This window comes from Ursus americanus, chromosome 18 (assembly GCF_024610735.1).
Source record: "Ursus americanus isolate L20-20 chromosome 18, mUrsAme1.1.p, whole genome shotgun sequence".
Taxonomy (NCBI): Eukaryota; Metazoa; Chordata; class Mammalia; order Carnivora; family Ursidae; genus Ursus; species Ursus americanus.
The window spans coordinates 41,510,611-41,530,508 of NC_142144.1; the positions used below are offsets into that span (position 1 = coordinate 41,510,611).

Here is a 19,898-nt window from a genome sequence, read left to right on the forward strand (position 1 = left end):
CAACGAAAAAGCATGTGGCCTGCCTCCAGAAATGTAATGTCTGTAGATCAGATGACCCCAACGCGAAGCCTACAGAGGCCAGGCCCATAGCCGATGTGAGTTAGCAAGCAGGTAATAAGAAATAGGAAGCTCTGGGAGCCACCTCCATGCGACTCCAGCTAATGGTTTCACTGGGGGAGTTGGGACCCAGAGTTTCCAAATCAAAAGAAATTGGAACTCCAACATTTTAGGTGAACCGTTCTGAATTTTAAATGGTGGCACCTGATAAGAGCAGTTCTTGCACTTTATTTATTTCTTTTCATGTCTTAAACCTACTGGCCTAACCCATTCTTTCTGGGAGTGCAGTGTGCGTAAGAGCCATCATTTGGCACTCAGCCTTATATAGAGCCTGTGGGGGCAGGACTGGGTCTAGCCCATTACTTCCACAGTGCCTGCACATGAAGTGTTATTTTTAAGAGTTTTCCCTTATCTTGAAAGCCCAGCACTTCTAAGTACATGAAGTGAAGCATGGGGCGGGGGGAGTGCGTGCGCTTTGGGGGTGTACCTAGTTCGGATGAAGCAGAGGAGGCAGTGGTCATTGGACTGAGCTGGGGTCAGCTTCACACCATGCTGCTCCGTGCCCCATCGCCACCGCTGGTCTGCAGCGAGTGTAGAGACACGGGCACCAAGAGACACAGAGCACATCTGTTCCTTTGTCGCTGGCTTCACCCGACACGACCAGTGTCATTGCCAGTTGGCATTTAGATTGTCGACCCCATCGCTGCCAGGCCTGGACTGGAAAGCAGCTGTTATTATATACGTTCACTCTAAACAGTAGAGCCTTCAGAAACCCCGTCGCACATCTGCCCTGCTCTGGGGAGCTGGCAGAAGGTACCAAGCACTCACGGCCCACACTCAAGGCATTTTATCTTATTAATCTTTGAAAAACACTGGCAAATGGACAGGAGTCAAATAAGATATTTGACCGCATCCCACATAGGTTGGTTTTGGTTTTATGGCCTCAGGATTGAAGAGGTAGACTTTTCATGAAAGTTGGCACTCCTGTTCATATCTAAATTCCATTTTTAATAAAAGGCTTCTGATGTGGTTTTCGCTTTATTTGAAACTCACCCCTTCTTTGCCGGTGACAGCAGCCTTTATGCATATACTGCAGAGGAATCCTAATAGGTACTCACGGGTGCGGTTTTCTCCTTTGGTGTCACTGCTGTAAGATGTTCGAGTCGTAAGAGGTTCTCAAAGAATTACTCTTTATTTTGGTTTCTGTCGCTGGTACAAGGGTGCTTGGCATTCTGTATGAATAGATTATTCTAAATGGAAGAATTCTTCTAAACATTTTTTGTTACCAGTATTGACAGCAATGATAGAGGGGATTTAACGGCTGGACATGAGTGTGTTCTTGAAAGCGCACGCGCCTGCGTAAGTGTACGAACATACATACATGCACGAGCACACACAAACTACACACGAATGCTCATTTTTTTCAGTAAAGCTTCAAATCTTTCAAAACCCCTTCTCTGTGGGTTTTTTTTTCCATTTTGCTAATGAAATTGTATATAAGAATCTTCACTGAAGTTTTGAAATGCTATTTTCCAAAATTGATAGCTATGGGATTTTTGCTGTTTTGTTTTGCTTTATTTTAAATTGTGGTCAAATACATGTAATGTAAAATTTGCCCTCTTAACTATTTTAAGTGTACAGTTTAGTGCATGAAATACACTCACATTGTCGTGCAACCCACACCACCATCCATTTCCAGAACTCTGTTCATCTTGATGGGTATGGTTTTTCTTTTTTTTCTTTTCTTTTCTTTTTTCTTTCTTTTCCTTTCTCTTTTCTTTTCTTTTCTTCTCTTTTCTTTTCTTTTCTTTTCTTTTCTCTTCTTTTCACATATGAGTGCAAGTGAGGCCAGGAAAGGGAACCAAAAGTATGCCAAGAAAAAGGGCATCTGCTTTTATTTCTCTTTAACTGAGGCAGAATTGCTCTCCACCTTCAATACATTAGACAATTTCCCTCTTATCTTGAGAGCAAAAGACAGTGTGACGACAGTAGCATATAATCACCTCTATTTCTAAAAAGTCTAAAATTGCAGCTTTGTACTAAAGTATCAGCAGAACAAGTGAGGAAGGCGCCTTCAGACATAAAAATTGCTTTAGCACTCTGAAGCACATTCCCTTTAGGAAAAATCCATGTTATTTTCATGGTTCATTAATTGGGAATCGGAGACTAAGAAAAGAAAGGAGCTTGTCTCCTCCCATACTCTGAAAGCCATACCAGTTTGGTTCTAAGAGGCTGCAGGCACGTGCAGAGTTCATTCTTGTTTTAGTACATGTGTTTTCTTCCTGATGTAGCACCACTGCTCGCCCACAACAGGAGAACCATTGGACTATTTATGGCCAGGTCAACTTTACAAGCTTGGAAGCTTAGGGACCCATTTATAATCCCATGGGCCTTAATACTGTAGGGTCACACTGGCTGTGGTATCCTCAGGGTGCAGATCAGGGTGCAGTAAACTGTTTCTGAAAAGGTCCAGACACCGAACATTTTAGCTTGTGGGCCTTAAATGGTCTCTGTGACAACTGCTCACCTCTGCCTTTGAAGCAGGAAAGCAGCCAGAGACAATGCAGAAATGAATGGGCGTGACTATGTCCCACTACAACTTTACTGATGGACCTTGAAATTGGAGCTTTGTAGAATGTTCCTGTGTCATGGAATGTTCCTCTTCTTTTGTTTTTTTTTTTCCAATTATTTAAAAATGTAAAAACTATCTTTAGTTTATGGGCCATGCAAAACAGGTGTGGACTGGATTTGGCCTGTGCCCTGTTTCCAGTTCCCTGATGTAAAGGAAAAATGGGATTCTGAGGCCCAATGACAAGATCCAAATGACAGATCTCGGGGAAAATTCTCACTATGTGAGGTATTAACCATGGCAGGCCACCAGCCTCTGCAAGCTTCGGTTTCTCTATGGGAGAAGCATAGTGGCCACCCCATAGAGGTGAGAGTCAGTGACAAAGTGGGACAGCCATCGGGACACCAATATCAGCCCCTAAAACTCTCAGGAGGTTGAGCACGTGTTTCAACTGGCAATAGTCTAACTCCTAGCAAGCAATCTTATTTTGCTAAAATGAAGATTCAGTTGGTTTCATGTCCATTTATCTCATTAACCTAATATTTTGTTCCTTCCGAAGGATTGGGACTGCTAAGAAGCTACAAACTTCCTAAATTACAGGCTCTCTGAGGAAGAAAATCTCCCTGTGTTTTCATCAGACGCACAATAGAGGTCTTATTAAGTGATGGCAAGCTCTGTCCTGTGGCGAAGTCAGCTCAGCTGAATGACTTCTATGAATTCTTTGTTTTCCTGGGGGAGGTAAATTCTTCCTCCAGGGTCCCATGCCCTGAAAGTTCAGGGCACACCCGAAATGACAAATCCTGTTTCTTCAGGGTTTCTTGAGTGTCCTTAAGAGTTGGGCTTATTAAGCTGCTCTCAGAATAAGTAAGTCTGTGCCCGTAGCAGCCTAACCTAGACTTGGACCGGCCTCCCCTCCCCCTCGCCTCCCCCCCAACCCCCACCCGCGCCCCCATGAAAAGGCCAAGCGACAGAAGTAAACAAGAGAATTTCTTACCCTGTATTCCACCCACATCCAGTCTTCAAAGAGCTGCAACCTGATAGGTGGCCACTGGGCCATGTTGAAATCTGTCACAACCCTCTGAGGGAGTGGGTGCATTCAGCCACCCTTTGCTCATCCCCAAACCAGGGACAAAAGGAGCATCTGCCAGAAATCAGTCCAGCTGTGCTGACACAGGTAGGGTGTGGGAGGGAGGGAGTCAGACCCATATGTTGGTGTGGACCTCACGTCGGGCTGTGGAGGACATGGGCCAGCAGAGATGGGGAGGAGGGCAGGGCAGCTGCCAGCCGGAGAGGCCAGAGCTGTGCCTCACTGGGTTATAGGGAGCGTCACTTTGAGCAGGAATCAGATTGGATGCACGCACTGTCATGGTCAGGAGCTGATAGTGCGCCAGCAAGAACGATGGCATGGGGCGGACATGGTAGCTCCATCTACAGAATAAGTCAGGACGTTCAAATGCACGGAGTGGCAGAATGGGGCCCTGCGGGGCTTTGGCAAGGAGATCTGGAGAAATGCAGTGATGATGCAACATTTTGATTCATGTGCTTGCTCTCATGAAGCCTGGTAAGGCAGCCTGTCTCTCCATATGGAGTGTGTCCATAACCCACCTCCTGTGGTTAAATGAGAGAGTTTCAAAAATGTGCAGCTCTGCCTTTATGAGAATCAGTATAAATCAAGAGACTGAGTATGTTTACATAAAGTGACTTATTTTTAATGCTTGCAGGATTTGGGAAAAGAAGAGCAGTTTGATTCTTGTATCATATGAATAAATATTCTCTGTGGGTGGCGGGTCTGTGTGTTTATCTATCCATACATATGTATACATGTACTTGGAGGCGTGCATATATGTGCACACACACACACACACCCCTCCATTGGGGAACGCCCTCCGTGTCGGTAATGTGGGCTGCTGTTTAGGAACAGAATTAATCAAATAAATATTGTTCTTTCCTGTTTAGGGAGGTCTGGCCTGCCATGTTTCTATTTTTATTTCTTTTGGCTTATTTGCCACTCACATTCCTAAAAGAAAGCAGAAAGAACATTTTTAATTCCTGTGTGCTGGTTGGAACCCATGTATACTTTGAACTGGGAGAATTCTTTTAAAAATTCTGTAGTCTGGCTGCCCTGCCTGCCTTACAAGAATTCAGACTTTGGGATGCTAGCAGGGCCCAACTGTGGGCCTCCCATGAATGGTTCCACCAGCCACGTCCCTGTTCCATGGTCAGCGCTGGCTTTGTATGCCCCCTGACTCAAATAGACTCAGCTCAAAGTACATGCAGGTATGAAGGAAGATCTGTTCAGCACAGGGCCTTGCGATGTAGTGTAACTGGTCAGGAAGACCGGTTTTCAAGTTTCCACCTTGGCTACCCTCATTACTAGCAATGTGACTTTGACCAAAGTACTTAACCTCAGTTCCCTCATCTATAAGATGAGGATAATAGCACTAGCACTGCTGTAAGGACTGAATGAAATAAGGGCGCCTGGGTGGCTCAGTCATTAAGCAAATGCCTTTGGCCCAGGGCATGATCCCAGGATCCTGGAATCGAGCCCCGCATCGGGCTCCCTGCTCTGCTGGGAGCCTGCTTCTTCCTCTTCCACTCCCCCTGCTGTGTTCCGTCTCTCACTGGCTGTGTCTCTCTCTGTCAAATAAATAAATAAAATCTTTAAGAAAAAAAAAAAGGACTGAATGAAATAATGAAGGTCTGGCCAGCATCAAGCACAGCGTCTGGCATAGAAAATGTGCAGAAAGTGATGGATACTACTCTATTAGGAACACAATGTTATTGACGCATTGACGCTCTTAACACCATCACTCCATCTTGTTCACTCCATCTTTTGTGACCAGACTCACATTCATTCATTCATTCATTCATTCATTCATTCATTCATTCAAGGTAGTTATTATGTATGAAGCCTTGTTCCAAAAATAATTGAAGGTATCTGGTATCAGTCTCCCACTGGAATTCCTTCTCCCAGTTCCCATTAAAAAGACACAACTATGTTAAGAAAAATAGCTTTAAGAAAATGTTTAGGCCCAATGCTTGATCCTTGTGCAAGCCACCTGCTCTTTACTCCCTGGTCTTAAGCTGCCCTCCTGAACACAAGCTTCCTGCCCTGGAGAGAAGCTGCATCCTCCTGCTTCAAAGGCCCTGAGGGTGAATCAAGCAAGTGCTTGGAGCAGGAGAGGTCAGGGGGAGGGTGCCACAGAGATTCTCTGAGGTGGGCTCAAGGGCTGTGGTCCTAAGACAAGCAGCCTCCCTGTGCCCCGAGGGCAGGCAGGAGCTGCAACCCCCCGCCCCCCTTGTTTCCACTGTCAGCCGTCCAGCTTTCCCACAGGGAATGGGCAGCAGAGTAGCTGGGGTATTTTGCATTTGCTTGTTTTTCCTTTCTCCTGGTCTGGGGATTTCCCTTCATCAAGCAGCCTGCTGTTTCTCCTGGGCTCCCCCTGGACAATGCCCTTCAAGCAGAACTGCAGGGCACTGCATCCCCCGTCTGAGGGAGAGCTAGCTGCCAGACCACATTCTTAGCAACCAGCTTTACAGCCACTGAGATCCTCTTTCTCTCTTGCCTTTTCCTGAGTCCTGGTCTCTTTCTCTCAATCACTCTGTCTCCCACTGAGGCAGCGTGTAACCCTCACAGACCTGTAAGCAGAGCACGAAAGAGTCAACAGGAGCGTTCTGGGCAGGAGAAGGGCATGGGGCTGTCCATGCAGAAGAAACGAGTGTGCAAAGATACAGAAACAGCCAGAAGCAAGGTGTGTGCAAGGCAGGAGAGAAGGAAGAGGTAGATCTGAGATATGTGCAGTCTCTTTAACTTGCTGGGACTTTAGCCGGTAGGAGATGGAGGTGAGTGGAAGCACGTTTTATGCCTCTGTGGGTTTTCCACAGCGCCTTTCCAGCCAGTGCCGTTGATGATACCGGCGGGGACTAGAGCGTGTGCCGCACACTGGAATCACAGGAAATTCTGAGTTCTTCAAACTGGATGATTCGGAGACAACAGCGGACTTTGGTTCTTACAACCTAATGCCTTAGCACGATACCCCTTCCTCTTCTGAATGGACAGCCCCTAGAGCCACACCTGCCCATTCCTGGAATTCTTCCTCATAGTCAAGGTGCTGAAGAAACCTCACGGAGTCCTTCCCTGCCTACGGTCAGAAATGACCTCAGGCTGACCCACGCCATCTAGCTGACTTCAGTACTCGCGCTCCCTGTTCCTCCAGGAAAACTGCCAGTCCCGAAGGGACTTGCTTTTGCTACCAGTGGGTTAGATCTGGAGATACGGAAATAGCAAAGAAGCGGCTTGACGTCCAGTGTAGCAACAGGACCTGCGGGAAATGGGTGTTGGCAGGAGCTGAGGACCCTGGAGGGGCAGGCGGATTGCGGTGGCTCTGGTGAAATCTTGGCGCAGACGCCACCAGCACAGCCGTTGGGAACGGAGAAGGGAAAGGGGCAAGCCGCCTGAGAGAAATAGAATTTTCAAGACAGTTAACATTTTCCAAACACCCACTTTTGAGAGGAAGAAGAAAATAGCCAATAATGAAAGAAACAAATGGATAATAGGGATACAACTTGGAGGTTTTCAAGTCTCCGAAAAAAATGGCATTTGTAGGTTGAAAGTCACCGCAGAAAGCTTTCTTTCTGGTCCGGTCAACACCCGCAGAAGGCCCAGCCTCGCTGCGGGGAAGGAAATTCTTCCCGGTGGGTCCCCCATACCCTGCCCCTGCAGCCCAGCCAGAAACTTCAGGCTGCAGTTCAAGCCCCTGTTCCCAAGTCTCTCTGAGAGGAGACTGGGGGCTGATGAGAGGCGGGGCCTGGCCGTGCCCCAGCCCCGGGGGTGCGGGGGGCTCTGGGGGGCTGAGGGCGCACTGCGGGCCGTGGGCGCTGGGCCAGGGAGCAGTAGTCCCCACAGAGCGCCACACCTGCCTGCTTCATCCTGGTGGACGCACCGTTCTTCGGTGTTCTTTCAGCAACCACCCCCTTAACATAGCGCCTTGTAAATGGGTCGGTGAAGTTCCGGTACCCGAGAAGGCCAGTGCGTCCGTGTGTCTGTGCGCGTGCTTGTGCGTGTGTGCGCGCGAGTGTGAGTGTGTGTGTAGCGCTCCAGTGCTCTTAGCCAAGAGGCAATTTACTGCCCTCTTAGGGCCAAATCTAACACCAAGTTGTGTACTTCAAACTACTCCGTTTTAAGCCACTGGGTTTTTAATGGTGGCCGATGGGGGAGGGGCCGTTTACATAAAGGTCATTTCCAGAAAGTTTGTACCCAGTGTTCTCTCCTTACCACACTTCGGAGCCTTCTCCACCCACCTTCCTTTCATCTCTTTGTGCTCCCCTTTTTCCTCAGTTATTTCTTTATTTCCACTATTTCTTCCTCCTCTTTCTCCTTGTTTCTCAGAATTAGCAGAGTTGGGGAATTTCAAACAGTAGGCTTCAGGATGCGTTGTTACAGCACCTCTCTCCCTAGAACAACAAAAGGCCTCACTGCTTTTATTTCTCACCCCAGCGGAGGAATGGAAACAGCATGTTTTTAGTTTGTTGGCTTGTTCCTGAGTCCACCGGGTGCAAATCCTGATTCTCCCACTTGTTAGCTCTGTGAACATGGGCAAGTTACGTCAATTCTCTGAGCCTCCTTTTCCTCATCTGTATAATAGAAAAAGCAATGCCTACGTCACAGAGTTTTGAAAAGAAGTCCATGAAACAAACATAAGTGCCTCTACCATAATAGGTACTGAACACATTTTCCCCTCCACCACTCGTTTTACTGGGTCTGTAGACCTAATCATTGTTTTTTTTTTTTCTTCATTGGATTTTAGTCTAATTAACAAATATTTTTTCAGCACCTGGTAGGTGTCAGGGCTGGTGCACCAGGGCCCAGACGCAAGATGTGCTTCATCTCTTCAGTGGCAGCATTTGCTGGAGCCGGGAAAGGAATAAACTGTCACAGAACAATGCAGATGGGTGCTATGGGCACGGTGGGAAATCAGAAGAGGAGCACCCAAGACTCCTTGGGGACAGGGTGAGGAGGGAGGTGGGAGAAGGTGTCCCTGAAGAGGCCACACTGCACAAGAGCCTTGAAGGATGTTGGAGTTGGGAGAAAGGTGTTCTGGGAAAAGAAGAACGAACAAAAGCATATACATGAGAGGATTCTGGATGCCGTAAGTTCAGCAGGAGAGAAGGAGAGCTGGGGAGTGATGGGGCAGCAGAGAAGTTGGGGGTCCAGATCAAGAAGAGCATTGAACGCTAGGATTGGGACTTCATTTGAAAACTGTGCAGAGCCGTTGAAGGAGTATCGGCTAGGGAAAGCCAATAACACAGGATGGGTGTTAGCTGAAGCACACTGAGCCAACTCTGAGACATCCTTGTTTACACAAATTGCCTGTCTCAGATCAACACCAAGTGTGCAGAGCCCACAGGCCAGGCTGCTAGCTCTGCTGCTAATGATTTCGCCACCTCAGGCTACTCACTACTCTTGTGATCTGGGTTTTCAGTGTCTGAAGTGAAGGTCATATACTAGACAATACCCAAGCGTCCTCCCGGCTTCAACAGTAGTCTGTGATTCCGTGATCATGCTACCATTTTTTGGAGCTTGTTTTATGGTTTCTAACGTTAACTTAGTAAAATTGCTGTGACGACTGACACCTAGTATACGTCAATGTTTTCCCTTTATTTTATGTGGAAAGTAGATCACTAAAATGTGTGATGGGATGTATAGTAAGCTATGAGTCAGTTGGACACTGGTAGTCATGGCTGGGTCAGAAATTATTTGTGTGACCTAGAATAAGTCATTTTACTTCTCTTTGTGATCACCTACTCCCTGCCCTCTACTACCAGTTCTAAAAATGGGTAAACTGACAGATAAGAGTAAATTTAGACTTTTGGAGTTCATGCAGGTTTGTTCTACAGATATCAAACACTTGTTGCGATGGCTAAGAAATATCATCTCTATTTCAATTTGAAAGTGTTTAGATTAGAACAGAAGAGCTTGAATTCTTATGTAGATACGCTGGTTTCATCCACCACCCCCATTCCACACAAAAGTAGCCCAAAGTCATTTTAACTTTATTTTTAAAACTAAATATGATTTCAATTTGGAGGTTTGGTCTACTTCTATTTTTGTTGTTTTTTTTAAAATACTGGAGCTTATTTTCTTAGGAAAAAAAATACGTGTATTAAAAATATCTCAAACTCCAAGAGGATATGCAAAGGGCAAATGTCAAGAAGAGAACACACACATCATTTCATTCACCCAGAAATACACTCATCACAGTGGACTCATGTTTTGTTTATATTTTTCCCCCAAATAATTGTATCAAACCATATATACTGTTAAATGACTTGACCAAAATATTTCTCATCATACATTAATATACAACAAAGTTGTAAGGGTCTTCTCAGATTCAGGCAAAAATGAAATGGTGAATTCCAGTACTGGTAGAAAGTGATATGATATGTGTGTGCAAAGTGATGGGGTAACCCGAGCAGGGAGTCAATGAACCCTTTCTGGGAGCTGACAGTTGGATCTTGAAGGATGTCAATATTTGCCAGGCACAGAAGAGCAGAAAGCATTTCCCAGATAGAAGAAACAGCTAGAAAAACTACTAGAAACCTTGATAGACCCTGTCCTGTTGGGAACAGGGGAGGAGTCCAGCTGGCCTGGTGGGTGTGGTGTGTGAGTGGGTGGGGGTTCAACAGGAGGTGAGGGGAGGGTGCAAGTCTGTGTTATGAACAGCTTTGTTTGCCAGGCCCTGGAGTACGGAATTTGTTCTGTTGACAGTGGGGAACCAGGGACTTTACAAAATCAATTACTTCCTTACATTAAAGCAAATAATACGGAGTGAGCCAACCAAAACCCAGCTTTACTCTTTCCTTAAGGATGGATTTTTTTTAAATCCAGGTGCTTAAAAACATCTTCCTAGACAAGCCAAATACAATCTCTATGAACCTTTCTCAAAAAATTCTCATCACCTCTGCAGAAGCTTTCCAAGCCCCTTTTGGAGTTCTTTAGTGGTCTGCCTTAATACACGTTGTGTTTAGATCACTCCTACAATGGCAAATTCATTCTTAAAGAACAACCTGGGTAGATGTTGTTGCGGCCACTCGCCGCGATAGGAGGGAATGTGTTTGGTTCTGCTAGGTGCCTTGGGGAGGGCTTTGATGATGACGAAAGCTTTGGAAGCCAATATTAGCCACTTTTTGGTTTGGTTCCTCCCCCCCGCCCCCAGCACCAGTTATTTCTTAACCAGCTCGTTTGCGCCATCCAGTGGGAATGTGCTAGAATACAGCTTTGAAGGGTGGCTCTAACTGAGATGTTCTTGCTTGGGAAAGATCTGGGAATTCCTGGTCTGCTATTTCAACAGTTCTTTCCCTGAATGTTAGGACACTTCTCCATAAACAGCTTTTCTCCTTCATTTAGAGGTGAGAAAGTATTTGCAGTGAGGAAAGCACCAGTCCTGGCTTTTCACAGACTAACTCAGTGGCTTTAGATAAGCACCATGTCCTCTATCAAAGTGTTCCCTTGTGTGTGTGTGTGTGTTTAACTCTTCCATATTTCTAGTGTCTATAGTATTTTAGTGGCATAACTATTTTAGTATTTACCCAGTGCACCTGTAATTCCAAGTGGCATCCCTCTGGGTAATGAAAAAATATCTTCGACATTTTGAATATCCAGGAATTACTGCAACCATTTATAATGAATATATGTCAATTAATATATGTCAATATCATCTGAATGTATCTTCATAAGAATGTCTCAGAGGCTTTAAACCACAAATCACATGGTGTAAGTGGGAAGAGCTGGCCTTTGCCCTCAGCTAGACCTGAGTTTAAGTCCCACCCCTGCCACTCTCTGTGTGACTTTGAGAAGATACTCTCTGTCTCTGAGCCTGTTTCACTGAGCACGGCCAATGTCATCTCACAGGGTTAGCATGAGAGTTACGGGATGTAATATCTGCAGAGCTTCGAGAGGCACCAGGACTAAGGGAGAGCTGTGCTTCATTGGATGGAAGTGACTATAACTGGTCGGACTCTGCAGCCTCCCTGTTCTACAAGAGCAAATCACTTCCACTCTGAGGCCTGGATTCCTCTGCGTTAAATGGGGTCATAGTTCCTTCTCTCAGAGTTTTACAGATGCATTGACGTAACACCTCCCCCTGCCCCCACCAAACACCTCATAGGTGCTTCACAAATGCTAGTTCCTTTCTTTCCAAAAGTATTAACCCATTGCAAATAATAACAGAATTAGTTATAAGGCCAAACTGTGTTCATCCCGAGATCTCTCCCCCGCCAGTTGTCTCTCTTGCTATCTCAAATACTCACACACACATACACCTTTGCATTCCCACCTTATTTTCCCCATCTTTGTGGTCAAAAGTTAACCAAAAGCACGAGAACTTTTGGAAGCTTATCAAAGGGAGAGAAAATTCATTTTAAGATTGTCATCATTTCTTTCCAGTCCTCACACCAGGTGCATGGGTCCATATTTGAGCAGATGTGCATTTACCCCCCTCCCCCCCTCCCCCCCTCGTGGCCTGGCCCCTCAGAGGCTTCAGCCACAGCAACACCAGACCACGGAGGGCTCCACCTCGGCCACTCTTCCCCTCCTCCGCCCCCGGCTATCTAGTCCCCTTCTCCCCACCTCACATCATCAGACTCCTCCTTTAAATTTTGGGGTCCATCTAAGTGGATACATTACCAGGGAAGTCTTCTCAAGCCCCTTCTTGCCCCGGCATGAAGTGTTTGTTGCCATGTGTGTGCTTCTGAGGAGAAGGAATTAATATGTATTGAGTCCGGGCATATCTTAATATATTTAACCTTCCCGGTCACCTTCTCAGGTAGTCTCACAGTTCCATTTTACAGATGAGGAGACTGAGGGCCCATTCATAGCTTCATAAACAAACATCTATTGAATATCAGTTGTCAGGCACTGGGACTAGAGCAGACACAGTCCCTTCTTTTTGTGGCTCTTACAGCATCTGTCACGGGATGAATCTGGGAGGCAGGAATGAAGGAAAGAAGAGACTATTCGAGTTGTGAAGAAGGCTACTATGAAAGGCAGAAAAGAGGGATATGCCCTATCGCAGAGCTTAGGGAGGGGATCCCTAAAGAATAGGCATGTCTACTAAGACCCAAAGACTCAGGGAGGTCACACAGGTAGGTAGTGAGGGCAGAAATGGGCTCTGACTGTGGCTGGAATTTGGAGCTACCATACCTCATGGTCTCGCTTCCTCCAAATATTTGCATTTGTGTCTTTGTCTTTTAGTGTGTGATCTACGTTTCTTTCTCTCTGGTGGTTTGTAGCTCCTTGCGAACAGCAACCTTATCTCCCAGGCACCTGGTACATCCATAGTACGAGTCATGAGTAGAAGGAAGTGGTCATTTCGTGTTTCAATATATGTATCTGTATGTGAGTGCCTGTGTTTAATAATACCATAAGGATGCAAATGTGCCTAGAATATGCCATGTATATTCTGTCATTTCTTTAACCAACGCATTGATATGGTTTTCTAATACAGTCTCTAAGCACCTGGGCTCTCCTGTTCTCAAACTCCTTTTACTCCAGTGTTTTCTATACTATAGGCTGGGGTGATCCGGGGTGAGCATGTGAGAGAGGGGGCAGCAGGCATCAGCTCTGCAGGATGTGGGACTTGAAAGCAGCTCATTCATCTACATAAAATGGTGTTAAGTGTGTCCTCTCAGATGCGGTATGGCACTGGGCTCCTTCCCAGCCTGCTCTTGGAGCTGAAAGTGGAGTGGCCATCCTGTGCCGGGCGCTGTGTTGGGGCGGGGGACACAGAGGAGTGCATGTGTGGTGAGCCCATGAGTGTTCCTTTTCTTGACACGCGGTAGCTCACCATCCAGTAGGGCCCACAGACATGCCCACGGTCCATGCATACACACACAGACATACAAACCAGCTCACTGTAAGCCAGACTCCAGGCCGGAAACAGTGGAAGACGTGGCAGACTCCACGGTGGCTGGGGCAGGAACAGCAGAAGGCCCCCCAGGCGTCTTGAAAGTCCTCTTGCCTGAGCTGGGAAAATGAATGGCAATTAGCTAAGTTCAAGAGGGCAGGATATGGTTGGAGCAGGCCACAGGCAACGGTCTCACCAATGCAGCGGCCTGGAGAAAGAGAAAAGATGGCACACTGGAGATCTGCAAATGCTCCCAGGAGCCAGGCAGGTGATGGAGACGAGGGAAAGGCCAGGTGGGAGCATGTCAGACACATTGGTATATTCTTCATGCCCATTCAGAAAAGTCCTCTCTCCCACTTCTCTTGACTTATACCCACTTACGCTATCCTTCATTTTTCCATCTTCATTTGAAACATAGGTAAAGAGAAACTATTCTCTTCTATAGGAAAAATAGCGGCCTAAATCCGATGATCATATCAATGAGTAAGTGATACTTGGCTCCAGTTGCAGAGACAACTGGGAGTAGTGGGGACTAGGGCCAACTGGAGAGCACATTGTCCCTCTGAAGAGGACACGTTCTTCAACTCCAGCTGTCCAGTGGCTCCAAATCTTATGATTTTTCAAAAAAGTGAATATACCTGGAGTTTTGGCAAGTGAGCCAAGTTTTTTTGGTTTGTTGTTGTTACTGTTGTTGTTGTTGTTAACGTTGCTCGATTAAAACAAAAAATCAAAAAACCAAACCTACAGACCAAATGGAACACGTTTGCATGCTGAGCCTTATCCGTGGGCCGTGCTTGCAACTCCTTGTTCAAAGGCTCCAGAGGTCATGAGGGTGCTTTTAGAATCCTTCAACAAGTCATTGCTTATAGTTACTCCTAACCATCCTTCTCTCCCTGCTTTCCAGAAAGAGATGACGAGCAGGATGTGTCACTAACGCCCCACCTTACCCCCGGAACACAGAGGAAAGCTCTTTCCTCCTGGAGTCCTGAGCAGGGAGACCTCCCTGGCTGAAACGGCACACCTACTTCCAGGAGCAGGAGAGGTGGAGACAAGCGGTGATTCCTGAGAGACGTTCCCCATTCACCCCGTGTGCTCTTAACCCTCTGAGTGCTGCTAGCCACGACCTGTGGACCTGTCCGACCACAGCGTGCAAGAAGGACTGCCCCCTCGCCCCTTCTGGCTCTGAGTCACCCCGAGGAAGCGTCTGCACTTACGTGCATGTCGCAGCTCTGCCTGTGACCTGCGGCCTAAGCTTTACTGGAATTCAGGTTTTGAGACTGAGACACTCATTTGTACTTTGCCACTTCTGTCTTGTCAACTGGCCGACTTTTCTGTAGCGTGTTTTCTAAGTATTGGGTGAATTTTGGAACTCTGAGTGAGCGGCAGGTTTTTCTCTAACAAGCCTTCCTTTCAAAGCTCCCGCCCTGATCTGATTCTGTGGTTTAAATTCATGCAGGGCCGCGTAGCCACGAGAGATTGGAGACCCACCCCGCCTGCAGCCTCAACACAGTTTCCCTAAGAGGCAGTTTTTTCAGGGACCATTCCATGACCCCACACAAACCTTAACTACAGGGAGGAGACCGGTCGCTAGCAGAAAGCTGACGAGTTACCAGTTCACTCCGAACAGAATGTGTTTTTTGCAACCACGCCATTCCTTGTCTCTTCTGTTCAAGATATTTTCTTCCTGCTTCGCAGAGGAGAGGAAGAAAAGGAAGTTGTCAATGACCAAGAATGATCAGCAGAAGCCCTGAGCCAGATAGATTAGTGCAGCTTTGTTCTTGACCAAAGGCGAGGGAGTTGTGGCTGTCTTCACATAATACTAAAATTTCAGTGAAAAAAACAGAAGTGCAATTGGTTCTTCAGTGCACATAACTCAGGCAGCCAGCTCATTGGCTCTCTGAGCAACTCCATCCAGTCCAGCCTGTGTTTACTTTCTCTTCCCCTACACCCCACCCTCCTCGGCCGGATTGTGTTGTGGCACAAAATTAATTTCTGCCCCTCTGATTGTGCCACCGTTGCCAAGGTAACAGTGGTACCCGAGCTAACTTCCTTCTTCCATTTCTTCCCGGTTTTCCCATTCCAGTCAACGGAATAGCGCATTCTGCATGACATCCTGCCTTTTGAAACCCCAAGTGAGTCTTAGTTGAAGAAACGTTCGTTGCCTTCTCTGCTTCATTCACGAGCCTGGTGGCGGTCCTGAGAGCCTGTAACGAGGGGGTGATGATACTCCCAGCGATCTTTTGCATTTGACAAAATAGCAGTTGGTGGAGGGAAGTAGATAAGAATGTATCAGTGTAATTTTAATGTAACACCAATTAAAGAATAACTAAACAACTCCGATCTCGTTTCATTATATGTAATGTGTTAAAGCCATTCGCGGGGGCCACAAGAGCCTGGAAAGCATGAAATCTTTCTTTGTCCAAAGAAAGGGCTGACTGTCTGGGCACTGTGGCATCCTGCCCTGACCCAGCAAAGCGACCTTTGCTTCCCGTCTTGTCTGAGTCGTCTCATGGAATGCAAATGCTGCTACCTCTTTCCGTATTGTTGTGCTCTGGTCAGCAACAAACATACCCTTTCTCCTTTTTTGGCTTCCTGAGTAACTCTGAGAGAACAAGATAGGCAAAGATTCTTCTCAGCATCACTTTTGGCTGAAAGAATATCTGACTGTCCTAAGGATCCAGAGAACAAAGAAATAAGACCTGCTCTTCCCAAGCTATGCAATACGCGATAAGTACTGTGTGGGGATGTCGAGCGGAGGGACAGAGAGATGACAGCGTGGAGCCCACGTCCCAGGAGGAACTCCGAAACTCTGCCACCATGGAAAACTACAGGATTTTTGCATTAAAAAGTTGACCATGGTCCTGCATTTCAATGATGCCTAATCAAGCAGGATGCTGGACTCTGAAGACATTTGTTATTAATTCTTTTTGAGGTTCTTTTCTATTAACTGCGCATATGGAATTTCCATTCAATTTCAAAGACCAAATATTTTTTAAGCTTCTTGGCACAGTTTCCTCCTGGTTATATTTCTAATTGCATTCATCGACTCTTCTAGGAAATTTCTGGCAAACCACTCTTATTTTTTTAATTAGAGTATTCCTATTCCTGTGGAACTTTGTTTGGCAAATTCTAAAGAAAATTATCACAGATAATTTTTATCTCTTTGACCTGATGACATCCTAAGTACATCTCATTGCGAAGGGGGCATCTGAGCTCCTGGCAGTGCCTCAGCACCTCCAGCTGTCTGGGTCTGAGACTGACCTCCTGCTTCCTTCGCCCCACCTGGCGGGCTCGCCTGCCTTTCCTGCTACTTTTGTTTTAGCTGGGTAATACAAGCATCCGCTATCTTTTTTTATTTTGAGATGTTTCAAAGTGGAAATTTCAAAAAGAAAAGATGGCAATGAACATCCACGTCCCCTTATGTGCATCAGTTGCTAACATTTTTTTAATTGTTGACCTTTTTCCATTTGTTTTCTCTCTTTCTCTGTGAATATACATTCTTATTGCTGAACCATTTCAAAATATGTTGCAGACATCCTAAAACTTTAAAATACTTTGTCCATTGCCCCCAGAATGTTTACAGCTTTTGTTGTTGTGGTGACTGTTTATCCGGGATCCGGTTGGGAATCACACATGGCATTTGCTGTCATTCTTTTTAGTTAATGGGTTAGAGTTCTCCTGTTAGGTATGTGTGTGGTGTGGTGGTGGTGATGGGGTGTGTGTGTGTGTGTGTGTGTGTGTGTGTGTGATGACACTGACATTAAGGATTTCAGGCCGGTTTTCTGTAGAGTGTTCAACAATCTGGATTTTTTTTTCTGGTTGTTTCCTCTTTATTAGACTCAGTTAAACTTTTTTAGGAAAAATACTACATAAGTAATGTTTCCTTCCTATTGCATTTATCAGGACGCATATAATGTCTAGTCTCTTTTCATGATATGAAGCTTGACCAGTGGGTTCAGGTGTTGTCTGCCTGATCCATTCATTATAAAGGTAAATAATTCATTAGGAGGCTCTGAAATTCAGTATGCACACATTTCATAGACTTTGAGGCTGCGCAAATATGCATTCCTTTCTTAATATTCTCAGAGAGGTCCAGGGTCTCCAAAAGATTATAACCATTGCAGTTAAATGACATAGCAATGATAAAGGATTCATGACTTCCCATTTAACAGAGGGAAGGAGAAGAAAGGAGGGCACTACCTTAGTATGCTGGCTAATGTAGTCAGAGTTGAAATATGTATAATTTTTTTTCCTCCCATCCTCAGTGACTTCCTATTCAGATCCATGGTTTATTTTAGAGGGCATATATTTGCATCGAAGGTGATTCCTCAATGGTGTAAAAACTGGCGGCTTTTTTTTGGTTGGGGGAGGAATCTTAGATATTGCAGTGGGTTGTGGACCTTCAAAGGTCCATACTAGATATGAAGTGTCTATGTAGTATTAAAATATGATGAGGATGACTAAGAACAAAATTTCTTAAAAGGCTCCTTAGGAGGATGATAATGGAAAAAAAAAAAAAAACGGTTGAGAAATACTCATCTAGAGTCAGATTCTGCTTCTTAGGTGTTAATTCTCTCTTCCTGGGGTGTTTTCTCATATCTGAGGGCTAGGATGAATGGAAGCAACTTCAAGAGATTTCTTAATCCAGTCCTTCAACCCACATTTCCCGGTGAAAACCCCATGCTCCTCTCGAAACCTCAGGCGTAGACATTCCACAATAGCCTTCGGTATATGTCACTTCACAACATCTGAAATCCTTCCATTTAACCTGAGCCAGACTATGATCTTTGGGTTTCAGCACACCTTTCTTCCTGTCTCACAGTAAGGGAGATCCAAAGATTATCAAGGATAACAAGAAGCATAACAAATGAGAGCCTTATTTGCATATCCATTAAGTATTTGAAGACTGTTAGAAATGGCCTTCAGCCTCCTTTCCCTTCAGCTCTCCCAAGGGCAGAGTTCTCCTGGAAGCCTTGTTGCCCCATTGCTAACATTTCTGCACCTCCATTTGAACCCTTCCCCAGGCTTTCCATGTCACTGTGAATTATGGATGTAACCAACAGTGAATATGTAAGAAATTACCGTACGCTTTCTCCAAACTCTATCGTGGCTTTGCTAAGTCCTGACTAGCTTGTTAGACATTTATAAATTTTCTTTCCTATTTGTCCACACTAAATCCATATTTATATTCAACCATTTTGGTTTAGCTTCCTGAGTTGCCTTCATTTCTACCTTTAATAGGCCTCCTCAGATCATGCTGTTTCGTTTTAATCCCTTCTCTAATTGGCAAAGCGTTAAGAGACTTGGATGGAGTGCCTCTCGTCTTTTTGTGGTGATGTTGGCCAAGTCGTCATCTGGCCATTGATGAAAGTACATCATTCCCTGTGGTCTCTGACCTACCATCACTTCCACACCCCGTGGGTATCACACTGTGAGTCAAAGAAATATCATGGGACAAGTAGAGCCATGTCTTCAAGAAATGTGTACAAAGGCAAAATCACAAGGAGTCAGATGTGTCACTTGGGTAATACTGTTGTCATTTGTGTTTGGCTCATTTTGGCCCTTGAAAAAATAGGTGATTCTCTCCTAGAATTAGCCAAACAAAGTGTTTTGGAAACAGAAGGCTTTTTTTTCCTGCTTTAAAAAGTATGTCAACAACCAAAAACTTATAACTCGTTGTTTCATTCTGGGGGGTTATTAACTCTGGGTAGGAAGTTTTCAATAAATAAATAAGGATTTTTGTAACTTTTAGAGGGGAGAATCCATTTCTAATCTGACATGTAAGCTGTGTTACTTGCTTTTAGTGTTCTAATTTCAAGGTTTTCCTGTATCTTTTCTAATTGCATCAGAAAAAAATGTTTACTATATTTTAGTTCCATTTGTGATTAAACCAAGTGTTTGACGACAAGAACAAACTAACACAATTACATCAATTAGAAAAGCAAGAGGAAATGAAAGGGTATTTATGAAATCAGTTCGTGTGAGCTTAGGAATTCAGATGTCACAAATAAAGGACACATAACCATCACCTGTTCTGTCTTTTTTGTGTGTGCTCGATTAATTTCTTTCACAGATCTGGTTTTCATCTTGCAGTGGTCTTGGGACAGGTAAACTGAAAGAAAACGGTTAATTCTACACAAAGTAATTCAAAACATGTTTGAGAACACACATGTGTGTATTTGTATTCTAACGGAAGTCCCTTTATACTTTTCAGATTTTCCAGGAGGGTACGTGGGGCATGTAGTTTTCTCTCCACCTATGAATGCTGTACATCTTTTTGCTTGCAGTAGGATTCAACGTTAAATTTGTTGACAGCCTCACATGTACATATAATAGATCTTGACTAGAGAAATAGCTCATCAATCCAG

General features: G+C 45.2%; 1 protein-coding gene across 1 annotated transcript in view; it reads left to right on the forward strand.

Annotated features, from left to right (window-relative positions):
* Nucleotides 1–19,558, forward strand: part of MOB3B (MOB kinase activator 3B) — a 188,948-nt gene extending 169,390 nt beyond the window's left edge. The window contains exon 4 of the mRNA XM_045780494.2: nucleotides 14,435–19,558. Within this exon, the coding sequence (XP_045636450.1) occupies nucleotides 14,435–14,464 (30 nt within the window). The 3' untranslated portion in view covers nucleotides 14,465–19,558. The remainder of the gene's footprint in view (nucleotides 1–14,434) is intronic.
* The last annotated feature ends 340 nt before the right edge of the window (nucleotides 19,559–19,898 follow it).